This window comes from Polypterus senegalus, chromosome 17, assembly GCF_016835505.1.
Source record: "Polypterus senegalus isolate Bchr_013 chromosome 17, ASM1683550v1, whole genome shotgun sequence".
NCBI classification, from domain to species: domain Eukaryota; kingdom Metazoa; phylum Chordata; class Cladistia; order Polypteriformes; family Polypteridae; genus Polypterus; species Polypterus senegalus.
In genome coordinates, this window is record NC_053170.1 from 41,906,463 (window position 1) to 41,929,176 (window position 22,714).

Genomic DNA, 22,714 nt, shown 5'->3' on the forward strand with positions numbered 1-22,714 from the left:
AAATCTCCATCAACTGCAAGATGCTATCCTATCAATATGGGCCAACATTTCTAAAGAATGCTTTCAGCACCTTGTTGAATCAATGCCACGTAGAATTAAGGCAGTTCTGAAGGCGAAAGGGGGTCAAACACCGTATCAGTATGATGTTCCTAATAATCCTTTAGGTGAGTGTATATATATATATATATATATATATATATATATATATATATATATATATATATATATATATATATATATATATATATATATATCTGTTATAAAAAAAATCCTTGAGAGAAACACAAGGGCGTCAAGACGTGATCTTTATGTTAAGATCATGGATGACATTTAAAAGAAACCGCGAGATGAAAGGGATTGGCCACAGAGCATCTCGCGGGGACCTTAAACATGAGACTTTGTTACAAGAGATTGACCCAGGACAGTCTCACGGTGGCGTGGAACATGAGATTCTTGCAAGAAATGCCCCATTTACAATCAATATCAAATAAGCCAAGAGGCAGCAAAACAGTCAGTCGTCTAAAGGATTGGAGCACACACAGATCCAGGGCTCTCAGCACCTATAAAAAGTATAAGGACAGTATGTTATAAATGAAATGTTGATGACTAAGCGAAGAAGAAAGCAGCGCGGAGAAAAGAGACTCAAAAGTGTTGGAGAGAAAAAAGAGCAAAAAAGAAAAATAATAATCTAGGTGCAAATTCAGAAAATAAGGAAAGTAATTATCAGCCCGAAACAAGTGGAACTGGAAAAAAAACCACGTCTAATCCAGCTCAGAATTAAAAGACAGAGTAAAAGACAAAATAGAACTTGTCGTTCACAAACATTGGCGCTAAACACATTCAGAGCACTGGAATTCGAAAGGCTCAAAAAAATATACGTTGGAGCGATACACATGTGGAGAAAGTTAAAGAATATGAAAAAAAATATGTTAACTGCTGGTGATGTAGATCATTTTGTCTGTGCTGAAATTCCAAACAGAGAAACCTATCCTGAATTATGGTACAAAGTCATTAAACACATGTCTCACTGATCTCATTAAAAAGATTCAGCATATTGGGACTTGCAAGTTTCCAAATACTGTTTTTACAGAAGTTCTAAAATAAAAGTGAAACTAATGAAATGGCAACAATTCAAAGAAAAAAAAATCTTAAAAGTGTGTATCCGGAAAACCAAACACGGGGGTTGGCGAGCGAGGCGAGCAGAGGGCGAAGCCCCCTAGTATATATTGTGAGACTTGCCCGGACACCACCAGTCGGAGACCACATCTTTTTAAAAGCCACAAGTTTATTTAACATAAAGACAGTTTCTAACACGACACAAAGCACACAGCAATAATCACCCAAAATGAACTTTCTTTCTCTCAGTCCTTAGCCGCCAATCTCCTCCTGGGAGCTTCGTCCTGCTCCCTCTCCCGACTCTAGCTCCCCGATTGCTGGAAGGCGGCCCCTTTTATTCCTGCCCGGATGTGCTCCAGGTGGCTGATGACGTCCATCCGGCAGCACTTCCTGGTGTGGCGGAAGCGCTGCCCTTTGCACCGGAAGCACTCCAGGCGTCCCTGGCAGGTTCCTCCGCCATCTTGTCGAGTGTGGCGGAAGTAACTATTTCCAGGTCCCACGAGGTTTAAGGCGCCCTCTGGCGGTGGCCACGGGTCCCAATGGGTTATAATCTTTTCTCGTGGTCCTTTCCTATTCCAGAGCGGTTGCCCCCTTGTGGCCCGGAAGCTATTCTTGCCCCCTTCCGGTCCTTTTAGGCATCCCGGCCAGGTAAGAACCCCAGCCATCTGTGACAATACATACATACATATATATATATGTATGTGTGTGTGTGTGTGTGTGTGTGTGTGTGTGTGTGCGTGTATAAATATGAATATGTACATTTTTGTAACAAAACACCTATTTACCATTAATTTAAATTGAAAACATTTTTAAGCATTCCTGTCTCCAAAAAAACACTAAAATACATAAAAATTGACTAATATAGTTTAATAATAACAGTTTTAATCAAAGCAAACCCTAATAACACATTGCCTTTCATTGTCTTTAATTTTAATAAAGCTGTTTACCTTAGCATTATCTCTTTCACAATCAAAAGAATTTCCTTTCAGTCTTGGGTTTTTCAACTAATTCACAATCTTTTTTGTAACCATGATGCACAGGATAATGGGAGAAGACATTTTGGTCAAGTGACAAAGGGAGTGAACTGATTCATGGGATTGCACAAGTACATCTCACTGCAATGTGTGGATCCAGGTCCACTCTGTTTTGCAGGATGCTGTTAGGGCAGTCTCTGAACACAGTATTAGCTTTGAGATTAACTGAGACTGGGATTGTGCATCAGCAGGCTGTTCAGCATTACTCCAGTGGTCTGTACTTGGAATGACTGCAAAGATGACTGGGTTTATAACTAGTGGTGCAAGTTTTAAAATCAGCTCAGAGTAGGTGTGTATATATATGCTTGCTTCACTCGTGAACCCCTGTGGACTGCGCTACGTCTCTGCTGCTCATGTTGTGAAGAGGGGGGCTGACCCCCTCTTAAACGGTGATACAATGGGAAGCAAATGCAGTTTTTTTTTTACCTCCTTTATTCTCGATCAGCTGCTGGCTTTCTGCTGCTGCTGTGCCGCGTGAGCTGCATCTCACACGGTGCTTTGAACATTTAAAATGATACACAGCAGCTCTCCTACTCTTTGGCTTTTATTTCCAGCCCCGGGCGTGGTTAAATCTCTTGGCACAAAGTCTTGTCTTGCGAGACATGAGTTCTTGATATTTTTTAGTTTATAATTTAAAAACGGAATAAGAATCTGAAAATCTAACAACATCATATTTCAATAAATTCTGAAAAGAATGATACCAAACATATATATGTAGGTTTTAAAATAAGCCTGTATGTGTGTGTGTGTGTGCATGCATGCATGTGGAGTGGTGGCTCTGGGGCTAGGGATCTGTGCCAGCAATCGGAAGGTTGCTGGTTCAAATCCCGTTGGCCCCTTGAGCAAGGTTCTTAACCCACTAATTGTTCTGTCTTGGGTATGACATTATCCTACAGGCTAAACTTGAGGGGTTGGTGCTCCAGCTGCTGTAAAAAACTTCAAACTGTTCCACTCAAATCAAATTATTATTCACCCATTGCACGGCTGCGCTCAGGTCCTAATTTGGGATGCTCAGATGGTTCATCGTCTGGTGGGTGCATGCATGCTCCCAACCCTACTCCTATATTTGTGTGTGAAAATTCAGCTTCATCATGGTTCATAAGATAGAAAAGGCAGCTTTATATATGTACATTTTTGAAGCCTCTACAGTATATACAACCCATTCTACTGAGTTTTAATTATTTTATTTTATTTTATTTTAAACAAAGCATATAAATACAAAATATAACAAATCTAATTCATAGAGGAGCATAGTCTTTGTTGGCAGCACAGAGCACAGGATAGGGAGCAGCCCTGTACAGGGTGCCAGTTTAGTGTGGGGCCTAATTACAGTCATATCCACACTCACAATCATTCCAGGTGAATTTGGAATCACTACATCACCTAACTACACATCCTGGGAATGTGGGAAGTAAATCAGAGTACTTGGAGAAAAACCCATGCAGACACAGAACAAACATGCAAATTCCACATGGAGATGGGATTCCATTTGTTGGATCTATTAGACAGTGTTTCCCACTGCTTCATTGTGCGTAGTGCCCTTATGTGTTCATTTTTGCATAATATATAGAAGTAGGAAAAGATGAAGAAGATGTACTGTATGTGTGTGGTTATAATGCTTTAGAATACTAGGGGGTTCTGCACCCTGCTTGCTTCGTTCACCAACCCCTGGGCAGGCACTATGCGCTAGACACTTCACAGATCACGTATGGGGAAGCAGATGTTCAATTTAAACATTGTTATTTTTATGGAAATTGTTACATATGCATAATAGAACTAACTATTTTACATTACAGCGAGTAATTAACCATATAAAATTGTAGAACATAATAAATTGAAAGAAAATTATGTTTCATGTTGCATTAGAGGTATTTGTTATACATTTTTGTTGGTGGTAGCGCTGCTGCCTCGCAGTTAGGAGACCCGGGTTCGCTTCCCAGGTCCTCCCTGCGTGGAGTTTGCATGTTCTCCCGTGTCTGCGTGGGTTTCCTCCGGGCGCTCCGGTTTCCTCCCACAATCCAAAGACATGCAGGTTAGGTGGATTGGCGATTCTAAATTGGCCCTAGTGTGTGCTTGGGGTGTGGGTGTGTTTGTGTGTGTCCTGCAGTGGGTTGGCACCCTGCCCAGGATTGGTTCCTGCCTTGTGCCCTGTGTTGGCTGGGACTGGCTCCAGCAGACCCCCGTGACCCTGTATTCGGATTCAGCGGGTTAGAAAATGGATGGATGGATGGATTTTTGTTCTGTTTGGCTTTGAAATTAACACACAAATACTTTTTAAACATACACTTTTACAGTAAATCTTCAGTCAAAACAATTCTTTGAATAAACTTTTTGTCAATATCGCATTGAATTTTGATTCCGTGTTTGAACTTACATCGTGACAACACAACATATAACTGCCCGTGAGTGAATATTGTTTCTTTCTCTCTAATGAATAAACTGACTTTTTCGAATGTTTGTCCCTGTGATTTGTTAATTGTCATAGCAAAAGCTATTCTAATGGGAAACTGTTAACATTTTAATATGAATGGCATATCAAGATCTCCTTTGGTGTCTAATGTTATCTTATGTTTCTTGTCGCCTGTTAGAATTACATGTCAGAATTGTTTGACAACTTTTGAATACAACTAATCTTGTCCTATTGCAAAGTCCATCATTCAGACATAAATTACACGATAACATTACAATACATCCTTCTTTCAACAGTAATTCGGCCAGTGGAAGACTGGATGGTGTTAACAGTTGTAGTTATTCTATAGGATATTGTAAGCTGATGTTTTCAACTTCCGCACCATCACCACCAACTGTTTCATCATAGTCTATTGATACACATTTAACCAATTTGCCATGTAACAGATTGAGAATTTTTGCGTACTTTGTTTAACTGCAACATTTCTCAGTGGTAGGATTGTCCGTGTACTCATTTCTTCTGTTGATAGCCCTTCGGGATGAAATTCTTCAATAGGAGTTAAACATAATAAGTCTTCTTTTATTGGAAACTTAAAGTGAGGAAAACGTAACAATTTATAAGAGCTGAGAGTGCAGGAAGGAGAGGACCATGGGCATGGTTGAAAATAGCTGAGAGGAGGGCGGGACTTGAAAAAATCTCTTGGCAATAGTCTTGGCTCAAGATATTCTTTTATAATAGAGAGATGTGTGCATGTGTGTGTGTGTGTGTGCAATTCTCTGAATCTGTATTTCTGAAAGATATTCTTTAAGACAGGCATTTCAAATCATTGCAGAAGAAAGTAATCTGAAAAATGTTTGAGATCTATCTAGGTTACTACTCAGTTTTGAAAGAATATCACATGATGTGATTTGGCTTGGCACATTTCATCCTATCACAAATCTAAGCATGGTGGACAATCTTCTTCTTCTTTTGGCTCTTCCTTGAGGGGTTGCCACAGTGGATCATCTTTTTCCATATCTTCCTGTTTTCTCCATCTTACTCTGTAGGGCTGCAACTAATGATTATTTTGGTAGTCGACTAATCGTTCAATTTATTTTTCAATTAGTCGATTAGTCACGATTATTTCATACCTGACTATTTTGATGATCCTGTTGACATCCTGTTCTAGGTTCCAGTGTGTGTCTTACCTCATCTGCCCATGTCTGTCAGCTTGTGAATGTCACCCTGATGTCTCTGCATTAACACAATTAAAATTAATAATAATCAAATTAAAAGAAAACCAGTGAAATATATGAATCTGAAAATAATCAGATGTATTTATATACATTAAACAATACAAACTAAAGTGCCCATACTGTAGTCTTTAAACAAAAAAAGTGCATTTAACTTAACCAAAAAATACATTGTTAAAACTGAAATGTTTTTCATATTTTAGTAATAAATGACAAAATGTAGACATAAACTATATCATGTGTAAAGCCCGAAGTACAAAGATCAAATAAGCACTTTCACAAAAGGTTCAAGGATGATATAACAGCTTCCGTGGTTCAGCGGTAGGAATTGCTGACTTATAATCAAGAGTCCCCCGGTTCGATCCTGACTGCCTCGTATATTTACCATTTTGAGTAGTGAGTTGCTCTTATCTTCTTATAATACATTACGGAAAACATTCTGGCATGGATGCAACATTATTCATATTCATTCGCATACCTTCTTGTGGTTGTAATCAATGACTGCATTTCTCCCCCCAAAGAATGTTCCTCTGCAAGGTGAGCCATAAACACTCTTCTTTTCTCATGTGGACCCCGTACATGCTTTCCACAGTACATGTGCTTTGATCGCCGCCAGGTCAACTTGTTATAGCACAAGAAACCAGCCTCTTGCGTGCTGCTGCTAGCACTGAATAAGCTCACGCCTTCTGGTGTCAGCGCAGAGCACCGGGGAAAAAAAAGAAAGAGACAAATACTGTATATGTGACATTTTGAAGAAATCATTGTATGACCTGAATAGTACCAATCAGAAAACATCATTGCACTAATGCAATATTACTTGAAAACGAACAGATCGGGTGTAAATTTGTTACTTGCAAAAGTTAGCTTTTTTACTTTTACTTTCTCAGTCTCGTTCACGCTCTCCCTCCCCTCCTGATCTGACCCTAACTAACTAACTAAGTAACTAACTAACAGCGCCAGCATAAATTCTCAAGAGATGGCAGCATCACATCTCCAGGATGCTTTCGTTTTAGATGCTCATGCATCACAATGGTGCTGCCGTGAAAAGAAAGCTCCGCTTTACATAATCAGCATTCAACTTTGAACGTACTCCCACACTTTTGAAAGTTTCTGTCACACATTTTTTTTCCATTTCCTTCCCCCTACTCTATCCGACTCACCATTGCATCCACGTTTATTTTCCTCTACATTCTTCTCCTTAGACGTTCTTCTTCGTTGGTAGGACAGTGTGCATCTTGACAAACAATTACAAACTATACTGCCCCAGACGTTCTTGTAGTGCATTGCAGTTAGAAAAACCAATGTGGTTCTTTGTGACTGTAGCGTCTATTGAATGTTCCGTTTATGACGTCAACAATAAAAAATCTGCGTCGACTATTTTTTGTAGTCGACGTCGTCGATGACGTCGACTAATTGTTGCAGCTCTACTGCTCTATCACACCCATCACCTGCTCATCCTCTCTCACTACATCCATAAATCTTCTCTTAGGCCTTCCTCTTTTCCTCTTCCCTGGCACCTCTATTTTTAACATCCTTCTCCCAATATACCCAGCATCTCTCCTCTGCACTTGTCCAAACCAACACAATCTCACCTCTCCGACTTTGTCTCTAAACGGTCCAATCTGAGCTGACCTTCTGATGTACTTATTTCTAATCCTGTCCATCCTCGTCACACCCAATGCAAATCTTAGCATCTTTAACTCTGCCACCTCCAGCTCTGTCTCCTGCTTCCTGGTCAGTGCCACCATCTCCAACCCATATATAAAAGCTGGTCTCACTACTGTCTTGTAGATCTTCCCTTTCACTCTTGCTGAAAGCCGTCTGGCACAAATTACTCCTGACACTCTTCTCCACCCATTCCACCCTGCCTGCAGTCACTTTTCCACTTCTCTTTCACAATCCCCAAAACTCTGTACTGTTCATCCCAAGTATTTAAACTCATCCACCTTCACCAGGTCTACTCCATGCATCCTCACCATTCCATTGACCTTCCTCTCATTCACACACATGTATTCTGTCTTGTTCCTACTGACCTTCATTCTTCTCCTCTCTAGAGCATATTTCCACCTCTCCAGGGTCTCCTCAACCTGCTCCCTATTATTACACTATTGCTACAAATGTCATCAGCAAACACCATAGTCTGATTTGGACTCATGTCTAATCTCATCTGTCAACCTGCCCATCACCTCTCAGAGCTCAGAGCTGATCACTGATGTAATCCCACTTCCACCTTGAATGCATCTGTCACTCCTACCACAGACCTCACCACTGTCACACTTCCCTCGTGCATATCCTGTACAACTCTTACATACTTCTCTGCCACTTCCGACTTACTCATAAAATACAACTCTTCTCGAGGCACCCTGTCATATGCTTTCTCCAGGTCTACAAAGACACAATGTAACTCCTTCTGGCCTTCTCTATACTTCTCCATCAACACTCTCAGAGCAAACATCGCATCTGTGGTGCGCTTTCCTGGCATGAAACAATACTGCTGCTCACTAATCATCATCTTCCTTCTTAACCTAGCATCCACTACTCTTTCCCATAACTTCATGCTGTGGCTCATCAGTTTTATCACCCTGTAGTTACTACAGCTCTGCAGATCCCCCTTATTCTTAAAAGTCGGTACCAGTACAATTCTTCTCCACTCCTCAGGCATCCCCTTACTTTTCAAGATTCCATTAAACAATCTGGTTAAAAACTCCACTGCCATCTCTCCTACACACCTCCGTGCTTCCATAGGTATGTCTTCTGGACCAACGGCCTTTCCATTCTTCATCCTCTTTATAGCTGTCCTTACTTCCTCCTTGCTAATCCGTTGCACTTTCTGATTCACTATCTCCACATCATCCAACCTTCTCTCTCTGTCTCTCTCTCTCTGTCATTCTCTTCATTCATCAGCCTCTGAAAGTACTCTTTCCATGTTCGCAACACACCCTCATCGCTTGTGAGTATTTTTTCATCTTTATCCTTTATTACCCTAATCTGCTGCACGTCTTTCCCAGCTCTGCCCTTCTGTTTAGCCAATCAGCACAGGTCCTTTTCCCCCTCTTTAGTGTCCAACCTCTCATACAACTCATCATATGCCTTTTCTTTAGCCTCACCATCTCTCTCTTCACCTTAAGCCTTATCTCCTTATACTGTTCCTCTGTATACTCTCCTGTACTTCCCCATTCCACCACCAGGTTTCCTTTTCCTCCTTCGTCTGTCCAGATGTCACACCAAGTATCCTTCTTGCTGTCACCCATACTACTTCTGCTGTAGTTGCCCAGCTGTCTGGTAACTCTTTATTTGCAAACCAGTACCTGTCTCACCTCCTCCCTAAACTCAGCCTTGAAGTCTTCCTTTTTCAGCTTCCACCATTTGATCCTTGGCTCTGCCCTTACTCTCCTCCTCTTCTTGGTCTCCAGCATCATCCTACAGACCACCATCTTATGCTGTCTAACTACACTTTCCCCTGCCACCACTTTGCAGTCTTTAATCTGCTTCAAATTGACTATTCTGCAAAGGATATAATCTACCTGTGTGCATCTTCCTCCACTCTTGTACATCACCCTATGTTCCTCCCTCTTCCTAAAATACATATTCACCACAGCCATGCCCATCCTTTTTGCAAAATCCACTATCATCTCACATTCTTCATTCCTCTCCATGACTCCTATCACCTCCTTATCTGCTCTATTTCCTTCACCATTATGTCCATTGAAATCCGCTCCAATCACAACTTTCTGTTCCATGGGTACACTGAATATCACTTCATTAAACTCACTCCAGAACTCACTTTCTGACACTCTTTTCACTTACAAAACACTCTTGACATACTGTTCCTTCAGAATAACCCCTACCCCATTTCTCATCCCATCCACACCATGATAGAACAATTTGAATCCACCTCTGATCCACCTGGCCTTACTCCCCTTCTATTTAGTCTCTTGCACACACAATATATCAACCTTCCTTCTCTCCATCATATCAGCTAACTCTGTTCTCTTACCAGTTATACTGCCAACATTCAAAGTTCCAACCATCAGTTCCACTCTCTTTATCTTCCTCCTGTCCTCTTGCCTCCAGACACATCTCCCCCCTCTTTTTCTACTTCTTCTACCAACAGTAGCCCAATTTCTGATAGCACCCTGTTGGCTTGACCGATCTGGTATGGAAATCTGTATTGTTGTCCGCATGTTGATCTGGCAAAATTTTACACTAGATGCCCCTCCTGACATAACCCTCCCCATTTATCTGGGCTTAGGACCAGCATGAAGAAACAGACTGGTTTGTGCATCCCCTTTGGCTGGGTTGGACGATGCAATATTAAAAGCAACATGTAATGAAAGTGTGTATTAAAAAGGTAATAGGTTTGGTATTTTTGGCATTTTTTGATATTGGATTTACATTTACAGCCAAGGTTTAGTAGTTGTACTATTCCACTGCATGTCATAAAAGCAGACATTAGGAGATAGTTAAAAGAAAAAGCATTTTGCCTTAAAATCAAACTTCAGTTCACCACAGAATAGCAGGTACAAAGCTTTGTCGGTAAGCACTCCAAAGCAGCTTGTGGATGTCCCTGTGGGCACACTGAAAATATGATGGACGAGATGAAGTTTGTCAGCAAAGATGGGATGTGATTAATTTGAAATGTGTATACATACGTGTAAGGAGTGTCGTTGGAATTTCTTTGAAGTATCAGATAAAATGATGGTTGTGATACAGAGAATAACAAGTTGTATGTTACATACAGGGTGCAAAATCGAAAGGATTTCAAGTCAGGTTGCGGTGGGCTGGCGCCCTGCCCGGGGTTTGTTTCCTGCCTTGCACCCTGTGTTGGCTGGGATTGGCTCCAGCAGACCCCCGTGACCCTGTGATTAGTATCTAGCGGGCTGGGTAATGGATGGATGGATAATGAAGTCAGAGGTAACAGACACTCTTTTTATTAGTTATTCTCTCAAGAAAAATTACTTGACAACCTAGTGACATAAATAAAAGAATCATTCCTATGACTGGTTAACGTAACATTCTGACATGAGTACAATTCATAAGTGGTTATGCTTAAGTTGTATAATGCTCTTGTAAGGCTTGGACTGCGCTATGTGTAGTTTTGGTCACATTATGACAAAAAAAGGTCCAGAGAAGAAAAACTACATTGATTGACTGGACTTTGGTGTTTCAGTTTTGTTCAACTTCTTGATTTTGTCTTTTTGATTCCAGTCTGTTTTTACTTGAGTTTGTCAACTAATAACATTTATTTCATTCATTTCACAAATTATTATCTGATGTTTCCTTCTTGGGCAAAACACCTGTACAACATAGAGTGGCTGCTGGAGTGAGACAGAGACACATTAATTTACACAATTTTTTAATTTTCTTTCAGAAAGAAAATTAACATGAGTTTCCCTGTTGTGACTTGGGTATATATCTTGGTAGATTTATTAAGTTAGCAGTTTACTGTTTTAGGTTCCAATGTTTCTGAAACCAACAGAAAAAAATGATTACAGTGTCTCTAATTGCCTTCTTTGTATAAGACTTTTATTTATACATTGAGAACTGATGTAGGAGAAGGTCATTTACTGCAGAACAAAGAACAGTAACCAGAGTGGCACCCTTATATTACCAGGCATTGTCAGCTATAGTAGTACAGAATATATTGTGATGTACAGTATGATATATTAATAATTTTTAGAAATCATTTTAATCAGTTGGGTGATGCTGTCCACAAGCTAATAAATCAATAATCCAAATGACAGCCATTCCTAATGGTATTTGTTTATGAATTTGGCCTTTCAGGAGTGAAATTGTGTTCTTCAATATTTTGGAATAAAAATGAGTGTTGTTTTTTGTAACAAAATGTAATGTGGAAAGCACCTTAAAAAAGATATTAAAATCCTGCACTTGCAATCAGGCTTTCATTATCTTTCAAAAAACACTAAAGTTAGTGAAGAAATGTAACACTTTATCTTATGTTGAAAAATTGGCCACTTAATACATACCATCTGCCTTTCAAATGACATGAACTGCATGAAACTGCAGTTCAAAAGACATTACATAAAACCATTTTTCAGATTTAACATTTAGAATTCAAGCCAGATACTTTTAGTCAGTTTATTTAAAATATGAGCCAAGTCTAAATATATGGGCTGCAGCTTGACAGAATGACAGGCTGAAGAATCAACAAATTAAATTCTAAAACATTTTATCCACCAAAGCCTGCTTAGCATTGAAACGGTAAAATATCTGAAAAGCATAGTTTAATGCTAATATAATAGTGAGGCAGGCACTTCATCTGTCATTAGACTGTGCTAGGCAAAACAGAACACTTTTGGTGCCTATTGCTCAGGTCTTCTGCAGAGAAAATTTATTTTTCTTCATTCTGAACTATTATTCAACATTTTGATTTTTTGAAAAAAAATTTTTTTGGTGACTGTGTTGATGACATCATTCTGTGTTTGGTGTCACATGTTGCATGGAGGGACACTTTCCCAGTGCAGCATGTCATTGCACATAGATCAATTGATAATGTGTAAGATACCATTTAATTTAAGACTGAATAATTGCAGTAATGTTATTTTAAAAATAATGAAGAAAGCTCCTAACAAAAACAATTAGAATATTACACTTTGATAAAATTTTCAGGTAACCAACAGTGCAATTGTGACTATGATTTCTAGTCTGTCCTTCTATAAAAGTTTGCTTGATCATTTGTCTCATGGTTTATGATTTGTGTTTTCAAATGTTTCTAAATCATGCAATCCATAAAACTTTTAAAGTATTATCAACAATTTGCCTTTTCAATGAAAAAATGGTTTTGCGGGTCACCTCCATAGTAAACACACCATTTCACTGACCAACATTCTTTACATAATTTTAGCATTCTTTCCATCTCTAAAGTTGACTGGTAAATTTAACAAAAAACAAAAAAAAAAACCTGGAACCTACTGTACTCAAGCAAGATAAAGGCAGAAGGAAAAAAAGAATCAAAGATGTAGAGTACTAAAAGGGTGCAATTGTGCAGTGAGAACAGCACATGGGACAAAAGGGTGCTCACAGAAGATCATGGTGCAAAAAAGTGTATAGCAACAAAAGAGTGCCTTTTTATCTCGGGCAGATGCTCCAGAAATTGAAATTGCGATTTTATGCAAGTGTATTAATGTCTTAAAGGTAATGTATTTGCATATTTTGTTTGTTTCGGATCTGTGTGTAATAATTGACCCTACCCCTTTAAGAATGTTGCACATGCCAAAGGGAACAGGAAATATGATTTTATGCCGGTATTTTATTATCCTGTAATTCGCAGACAAGTCTGTCATTGCAAGTCTTTTACAAGATAAGGAAGATAGCCATGGACCTATTGTTAATGAGTTTGTTCAATGGTGTGATCAATCCTATTTACAATTAAATATTTCTAAGACAAAAGATATGGTTGTAGATTTCAGGTGCTCCCAATGATCTGTTTTCTCAACTTTAATTATAAAGGAGACAGTGGAGATGGTAGAGCAAAAAAATATCAGGGAACAATCATTGATAACAAAGTAAACTCTGATCTTAACACAGAGCAAAAGTGTTAAAAGGAACAGTCACAACTTTTCTTTCTTAGAAAACTCAGCTGTTTTAAAGTGGGCAAAATCATAATGACACTTTTTTATTAGTTATTTATTCTTACATTTGCTTTTACCTGTTGGTTCAGCAATCTCAGCAATAAGAATATAAACTATCTTAACAACATTATAAAAATTAGCAGCAAAATGATTGGTTAACAGCAGACCTCTGTCACTGAAATGTACTACAAATAGGTCAGAAAGAAAGTCAACTCAAACCTTTCAGACAGTAGCCATCCTCCTTGCTCTAAATTCCAGCTGTTACCATCAGGCTGCAGATTTAGGCTTCCAAAGGTAAAGAGCAACAGGTTTAAGAACTCTGTAATTCCTAGAGTTATAAACATTTTAAATTATGTTACTTGTAGGGATGCTGTTAAATGTTAAATTATGTGTTATTGTTTTGTGTATTGTTGAAAGTAATTATTTTTCTTTGTACTGATCTTAAGTGTGGTTTTATGCAATAACATTGGTTGTCAAATGGGTGGCATGGTGGCGCAGTGGGTAGCGCTGCTGCCTCACAGTTAGGGGACCTGGGTTCGCTTCCCGGGTCCTCCCTGCATGGCGTTTGGATGTTCTCCCTGTGTCTGTGTGGGTTTACTCCGGTTTCCTCCTGCAGACCAAAGACATGCAGGTTGGGTGCATTGGCGATTCTAAATTGTCCCGTGTGGGCTGGCGCCCTACCCGGGGTTTGTTTCTTTTCTTGCACCCTATGTTGGCTGGGATTGGCTCCAGCAGACCCCCGTGACCCTGTAGTTAGGATATAGCGGGTTGGCTAATGGATGGATTGGTTGTCAAATGTTGTATCTTTGTTTATATCTTGGATATGTGTAACAATGTCTTCTGTTTTTTGTAATTTCCTGCTGCAAACAAATTTCCCTCTGTGATGATAAAGTCTACCTAACCTAACCTATTAATGTTATAAAGTTAATATCCTTGTGTGTGGATTTGCATGTAAAGTGCATGTAATAACTAAGGCTACTCCTTTACGGGTACCTAGAGTGGTGTGTCATTTTAAGTAGAATGACAAACAGAAGGAATTTGAATAGCAGAAAACTAACTAGCATTTTGACAGGTTAAGAGGTGCACCTGTTTGCAAAATTAATCATTAATACATGCATTATTAAACCACAATATGCCAATGTCTACTGAAACCATCCTAATTTTTAACTATAACCTGGATTTTTGGCCATACTGCCCACTTCTGCATTATCTCCAAATCAAGATATGTCCAGCATAATTGCTGTCTGCTACAATTAATACCAACATATCGAAAGATACATCTTTTAGACTAGTTGCAAAGGATTACATAGTATAAATGCACTTTTACTTACATATGTTTTTGGTCACTCTTCATTTGTTTTCTGTGTATAGTGTTTCTCTTTGTGTTATGTTTTTTATAGTATATATACATTTCATTTATAACAAAAAATCTTTCTGGTAAACCAAACCAACTCCAGGGAGGGTTACTAGCTGCATTTACTTTTTCGCTGCATGCATTTTCCTGTGCATATTTGTCACCGTGCTCTTGTGTCAGTGCTCATTTGTTGCCACCCTTTTGTTATGTGCGCTTTTGTTGTTCCTCCAGGTGCCATGCATTTAGGGTTTCCTAAAAATCAATTTCTAACAAAAAATATTTTATAAGCACATTTCGCATTGTTTCAAGTGTCATATTGCATTACTGACACCTGTGACCAGATGATGCTTTAGCAGTGAACATATGGTACTTTACTTTTCACAATGGTTAGGGTTCCACAAGGTACATACATGTGCAAGACATTTTTTAATTTAGGAAAACTGATTTATATGTCATCATGCAGTTTCTGACAAAGAGACTTCTCCTATACTGCAAACATCATCCACCTTTACAGCCTTATTGAACACTAGGATGTCGAATTTGCACTGCACTGGCCGTTACTGTGGTAAAAGAGTGTAACGTGATTGTGCTCCACAGCATTTGGGGTCTCACTTGTTCTCAATCAGTTCACGTGTGAATTTAAATGCATTGCTTTGAACTTTTGCCTGTCATGTTGTTTCTGCTATTTCAAACTATAAATTAAATAAATAAATCCGGCATTTACTACAACACAGTTTTTGAAGACTGCCATTACATGTATTTTACTATTTTTGCTCATCTTTGCTACAGTGTGTATACTGTCTTACACTATGCATCACAGTAAATTGTCATTTGGAAATGTGCTGCATGTGTAAAAGCTATTTTTAAGTAGAAATTCTATGTATATCTTTTTTGTGGCATGTTGTAGACCTTATTTCCTCAATAGTGGTTGCCTATGTATTAATATACAGCACCATTACTGTTAAATGTTTGGTTCTTGAGCCTACCAATTACGCTTCAATTTTGCAATGCTTGTCTGTAGTGTTATATTTTCCGTTAACAGCTGACATATTAATATTACTGTACTAGTCTCCTTATATTTAAGTCTTGAATATTGTTCCGCACTGGGTCCTGTGCCTATAAAAATGCCTGTTATTCATTTCCTAGGACAACAATATCACTTAAAAGGTATTTTTTTGGGGGGGTTTGTTTTTGCCATACCACTACATTTTGCACATGTTTAGTATTCTTATCACATTTATTAAAAGTGGTGAAAAAATTGAGTTAGTGTAATTCCAAAGCATTATGTTATATGAAGGGTCATACTATATATTATTTGACCAGAATTTTGGTATGGGAATTTTTGTGTTTCTCCTTTAAAGTGGTCTAAAGCAGGGGTCCCCAACTACAGTCCTGGAGGGCCCCAGTGGCTGCAGGTTTTCATTCTAACCCTTTTCTTAATTAGTGACCTCTTTTTGCTGCTAATTAACTTCTTTTGAATTCACTTTATTTGATTTGCTCTTGAAGACTCAGACCCCTTAATTGTTTCTTTTTCCTTAATTAGTAGCCAAACAATAACGAGATACAAAATGAGACAAAACAACTGGTGTCCATCTGTCTATCTGAAAATAAAGAAAGATGAAGGTTTCAGGAATGTTGATCTACTCAGATCCCCAGTGCTCTTAGAAAAGAGAAAATCCACAATTTTGGAAATGTCTGCCATTGCACAATGAGAGCAGCAACAAGCCATGGAATTAAAGAGCAGGTTTAATTAACAACGAGACTTCATGCCTAATTAAGCAGCTGGTTGGAGTGAAATTAGTTGGGGTTTGAGGCCCTGACTTAGTTGGTCTTCTGTCGGCTCACTCACTTCACATTTCATTTCTTTTTCGGTGCCATTTAAGGAAAGAAATGCAGCAATTCAGAGGAACGATTCAGGGGAACAAATCTTAAAAAACAATTCAATTAAAATGAATTCAAAACAAGTTAATTAGCAGCAAAAACAAGTCACTAATTAAGAAAAGGGTGAGAATGAAAACCTGCAGCCACTGGGGCCCTCCAGGACCGGAGTTGAAGACCCCAGGTCTAAAGGATAGACAAACAGACAGACACACAGACCAAATGAACAAACTTTATTTGTCCCCTGGGGAAAATTTGGCTTCTTAAGGATAACAGAGTGCAAAATATTGAGGAGGCATCCATGGCATTTTGACAATTAATCTGTATTAACTCAGTCCTTGGAATAGCTAGCAGGTCTTTCATTAAGGAAGGTGGACTGAAAATCCAAAGATTGCTAATTCTATCCTCACCACTGATGCATTGTCTATCCTTGAGCAAATCAGGTGTGTACACGTGTCATCATCTAGGATTTTCAAATCGCTTTGGGAAAATAAATTAAAAAACAAACCAACAAATATTTTAAAAAATGCAAACAATATTTTAAAACAATTAACATATTGCAGCACATCAGCTGCGCCAACCTTAGTGAATTGTTTTTAGAACAATTGTAAATGTAACTGTCACCACAGCTTTCTAGATTCCTTCGTAGGATCAAAATCAAAAAGTGTATTTGGGTAAAGGTACCAAAAAAAAGTCTTTTGGTTTTAGAAAAGTTACACCTCACATACAAGCTCATTCATAGTTTCACAGACAGCATCAGGGATGGGCTCCCAAAACATACCAGCGGAAGAGGTATTTAAGGAACGTTTATTGGGAGATAAACACAAGGGAGGTCGCAGCGCGCTAATGCAGGAAGACTGTGACGACACTGTAAAAGGATCGCTCACAAGAGATACGTGCCTAACACACAGTAGGGCAAAGCGGGGCGGTTGGATAGTTTAGATTATTAATGTCACTTGATTTTGTGATCATTTACAGTACGACTAACCTAAATAACGAACGCATACTTGTACAGCGTCCGCCTGTGGAATACATTTGTACAGCGAGTGCAAAGTCCCAGTCCTTTTTAGGTTGGCATGTCGCGGGTCAACCTGCAGTTCGATTGGTTTGGTCTTAAGCGCATTGGATTGCTCTGTGTGTGTGTCTGTGGGAGTGTGTGTGCATTTCTGTGGACTGGCACCAGTTGTATGTACTCTTTGAAGCCTTCGGTGTATAGTATATTTAAGGATGAGCGGAAATCTGAGAGATGCCTAAAGGGAGCAAAGAACCAGGTAACAAGTAAAAAGCTTTATTTTTTTACATCATGTCTTCGAGGTTTCCTCGGTTTCACCGGGCAAAAGTAGAGGCAGAATAGTCTCTTTATAATAAAGCCAAGCGTCCAAAAGTAATCCTGCATTCTTAGGCTTATGCTGTGTATTAAATCTGCACTCTGTGCTACTTTTTGACGCTTTTTTAATCTGGGCGTAGAGTGGTGGAGCGTATTACATTTTATTAATTGTTGTTGGGAACGAACTTTAAAGATTAAGTAAAGAATTCGATAGGTTTAGAGTTTAAAGACGCCCGACATTACAACCACGCTGCAGTGGTGTATTCTAGCTTTCTCCCCACTTTTTTTTCTTCAAGATATTCATAGAATATCATAAGTAGCCAAAGTCCTTTCCGGTTTTAGCAGGACTACACCCAGAACGACTCGTTTTTTCATCGCAGGTCTTACAGTCACTCCCACGGCTCACACATACCACAAGGTTTAAGGTTTCTTCAGTGAATGTTAAGATCTTTCTCAAATATGCCAACGTAGAAACAATCCAAGTGATTTTAATCAAATGAAAGAATTACTGACTGTAGAGTGAATACTAATGCACATTTTTATGATTCCAAAGCTGTAAACGCAGGCTTACATTCAATTAGGCACGTTAGTCAAAGTAACAGTTAAATTACAATAGTTTTGTCTTTAGTAAATTCTACATATAATTAAGATAAATTACAGTATTTGTATTAAGTCATACATGTGATCAAATAAGTGATTCATAGTATTGTTTTATCTGAATGCTATTTTAATGATGTATACTACCTAAACATCTTTTAATGCAAAAAACTGTACCATCAAAAAGTTTTCCCAACTTCTAAAAATGCATGGCACATTTTAGAGCAGTGATTTCAATTATGATGTGAACTGCATGAAGCAAACATTTTGCTTTGTTCATCCCAGCAAACAGTTGACCCCATAAAAATCCATTCCAGCAATTCAAGAGCTATGTCGACAGACTCAAAAACGTTTATTTTTCACATAGACATTATGTTAATGGTAGCACCTTGTATAATCAGTGTTTGGACAGAGTTAGCAGATTCAAATTATTATTATGGCTTTATTTGGTTACTCTAGTTTCTTACCATAATTGAAAAGTGTGCTTGTTACTTTGATTACGGACTTGTATTTTAGCTGTACAAGTGTGACCTGATCTCCTGTCCATCCTGCCCTGATCTGTGACCATTTACTTGGAAACTATGTTTAAAAATATATAGGTGCTGTCCATGCATGGTAGTTGGCAACGTAAAATGACAATGTGCAGTTTTAATAGATCTATTTCTTTATAATTAGTTGTATAAGTTGCCATCATAAATTTGTAATAGTAGGGTGTTGTACCATGTTAGCCGTAATGGATGCAGTAAGAAGCAAAATGACACCTTTTGTTGCCTAACTGAACAGACTGCAATGTTGATTTTCGAGGCAGCTGAGGCCCCATTACAAGTTGCCTGAAGAAGGGGTCTCAGTTGCCTTGAAAGCTTGCACATTGTAATCTGTTCAGCTAACCAATAAAATGTGTCATTTTGTTTGACTTCTCATTGCACCTTAAAATTTATATTAGAATGCAAGGCTAATAGGAAAGATGAATAATATGCTGTTTGAATGGAACACCACAAGGATGCATGCGAAGCAGCTTTGGTGACTTCTATAAAGACTTTATTGATTCATTTTGCAGTTTTTTTAAAGTAGTAAAAATAACATCCCACGAGATATTCAAGTAAGATTTTGTTCTGAGACACCCTGAAAAGACTTCTATTTTAACCTTCTATATAAAATAAGATGCTGGATTGAATAAGCACACATTAAACCACTTGTTGCCAGAAAGGTAATATATCATTTATATTTGTTTTATGTCTTTAATTAGAATGCAGTTATTATGCTTGTACAAATGAAATATTTAATAATCACATATTAAGAATATAAAGGAAGAGCTCATTTGATGTATTTAAATAAATCTAGTGATAGTGTTGTTTGTAAGAAACTATTTTCATGTCATAGAGTTTTATTAAATGCAAAAACAATCTGATTATTTTTGTACTCTTACATGGCCAGTTCAGTATATAGCTATACAATTACTATGCAATGTATCTTTTGATTTAGATTATTAGGAACACTGAAAAGTAAATGTTTATATAGACATAGTTAGAGATACAAGTAAAACAGAGATTCTACTGTTCTTAAGAATATAGATAGATAGATACTTTATTAATCCCCAAGGGGAAATTCACATACTCCAGAAGCAGCATACTGATAAAAAACAATATTAAATTATAGTGATAAAAATGCAGGTATAACAGACAATAACTTTGTATAATGTTAACGTTTACCCCCCCTGTCTGTCAGTGGAGCAGGAGAGTGACAACAGTCTGTCGCTGAAGCTGCTCCTCTGTCTGGAATTGATACTGTTCAGTGGATGCAGTGGATTCTCCATTATTGACAGGAACCTGCTCAGCGCCCGTCGCTCTGCCACGGATGTCAAATTATCCAGCTCTATGCCTACAACATAGCCTGCCTTTCTCACCAGTTCATCCAGGCGTGAGGCGTCCCTTTTCTTTATGCTGCCTCCCCAGCACACCACTGTGTAGAAGAGGGCGTTCGCCACATCCGTCTGATAGAACATCTGCAGCATCTTATTGCAGATGTTGAAGGATGCCAGCCTTCTAAGAAAGTATAGTTGGCTCTGTCCTTTCTTGTACAGAGCATCAGTATTGGCAGTCCAGTCCAATTTATCATCCAGCTGCACTCCCAGGTATTTATAGGTCTGCACCCTCTGCACACAGTCACCTCTGATGATCACGTGTTCCAGGAGGGGCCTGGGCCTCCTAAAATCCACCACCAGCTCCTTTGTTTTGCTGGTGTTCAGGTGTAAGTGGGTAACAAAGTCCTTAATTAGGTTCCTATACTCCTCCTCCTGCCCACTCCTGATGCAACCCAAAATAGCAGTGTCATCAGTGAACTTTTGCACATGGCAGAACTCCGAGTTATATTGGAAGTCCGATGTATATAGGCTGAAACGGACCGGAGAAAGTACAGTCCCCTGTGGTGCTCCTGTGCTGCTGACCACAATGTCAGACCTGCAGTTCCCGAGATGCACATACTGAGGTCTGTCTGTAAGATAGTCCACGATCCATGCCACCAGGTATGAATCTACTCCCATCTCTGTCAGCTTGTCCTTGAGGAGCAGAGGTTGGATGGTGTTGAAAGCACTAGAGAAGTCCAGAAACATTATTCTTACTGCACCACTGCTTCTGTCCAAGTGGGAGAGGGATCGGTGTAGCATATAGATGATGGCATCCTTTGCTCCCACCTTCTCCTGGTATGCGAAGTGCAGAGTGTCGAGGGCATGGCGGACCTGTGGCCTCAGGTGGTGAAGTAGCAGCCGCTCCATGGTCTTCATCACATGTGATGTCAGGGTGACAGGCCTGAAGTCATTCAGCTCACCAGGACGTGATACCTTTGGGACTGGGCTGATGCAAGATGTTTTCCAAAGCCTCAGGACTCTCCTCTGTTCCAGGCTGAGGTTGAAGATGTACTGTAGAGGATTCCCCAGCTCCAGTGCACAGGCCTTCAGCAATCGTGGCGATACTCCATCTGGACCCACTGCTTTGCTGGCACAAAGTCTCCTCAGCTCTCTGCTTACCTGGGCTGCTGTAATTGTGGGTGGGGGGAAACTCTCTCCTATGCTGGTATTCTTGAAACAAAGCTATTATTCTTTGTAAATATTTTTTATTTTCGTTGTTTGTTCATTCAGGCATAAATGTACAAATAGCATTTATTTTCCATTTTGAAGCAACCCCTAAATAACTGTATTAGATATATGCATTCTTTCCTCTAAACTACTGCCCTCTGTGTTTAATGTTTGGTCACATGCTCTGTTTTTACTCACTACAATGCTTAACTTAGTTGGGAATTGCATACATTTAAACTTAACTTAATATGTTGGTATGTAGGGAATAACATATTTTGCCCAGTGGCTCTTTGAGTTACCAGTACTGTTTCAGAAATGTACATCTTAAATTAGGAAGTTTTTTATATTATTTAGTAATACAGTGTAGTAACAGAGTAATTGGTATTTAAATTTCTGAGGCATTTAATTGGTGTTTCAGTTAATTGAAGGGAATGTTGTACAATGAGGAACATTATAACCCTCTGGTCAGGCGACTTTTGATAACTTTGATGTAGCTCAAACTTTTGGCTACACTGTCTGCAGCTTTTGGGCATGCTAATATAGATCAAACTATGCTCTGCTGTTTTGATCACTATTTGAATGTAGACAAACATTTTAGGTCAATATCTTTAGTGTGTTCCTTGTGAACATGGCCATAGGCAAATACACAGGCAGCCTCTTTTATTTGTAAAATATTGATTTCTTTGTCAAAAAATTCAAGAATTGACAGCTGGGTGTCATGTTTTAAAATAATGATCAATTATGAAAAGTTAGGAAGTTTGTGTTTCTTACAAAATTCCATTAAATAGAAAGTGAATTAAGATGCGTTGTTTTGGAACACCAGTAGTAAAAGATGTATTTAATGTAAAACATTTAAAAATAATTTCTAATTATTTTATTTTCACTTTACAGTACCATGAAAAGTATTTGTTGCTGGCACACATAGTATTGAAAAAAATATGCAGCAGTATGGGAACTATATGTTATAATACGTAGTGCAACAGTCAGAGATCACTAAACAAAGTAATATGAATAAACAGTTGATAACTAATAATTTCATTAACTATACAATACGATCAAAGGTAAAATATAAATATCAGATATATGAAAACAACTTGTAGGAGA

The 22,714-nt window shown here is 38.7% G+C and overlaps 1 protein-coding gene across 4 annotated transcripts in view; it reads left to right on the forward strand.

Annotated features, from left to right (window-relative positions):
- The window catches only part of inpp5b (inositol polyphosphate-5-phosphatase B), a 129,187-nt gene that overhangs the window by 53,933 nt on the left and 52,540 nt on the right, over window positions 1–22,714 (forward strand). For 2 of the 4 annotated variants that reach the window (XM_039739631.1, XM_039739632.1), the window contains exon 1: window positions 17,523–17,887. The exons of the other annotated variants lie outside the window; for them this stretch is intronic. In XM_039739631.1, coding sequence (XP_039595565.1) covers window positions 17,863–17,887 — 25 coding nt within the window. In that variant the 5' untranslated portion in view covers window positions 17,523–17,862. Of the gene's footprint in view, window positions 1–17,522; window positions 17,888–22,714 lie in introns of those variants that run through there. 4 annotated transcript variants of the gene reach the window in all.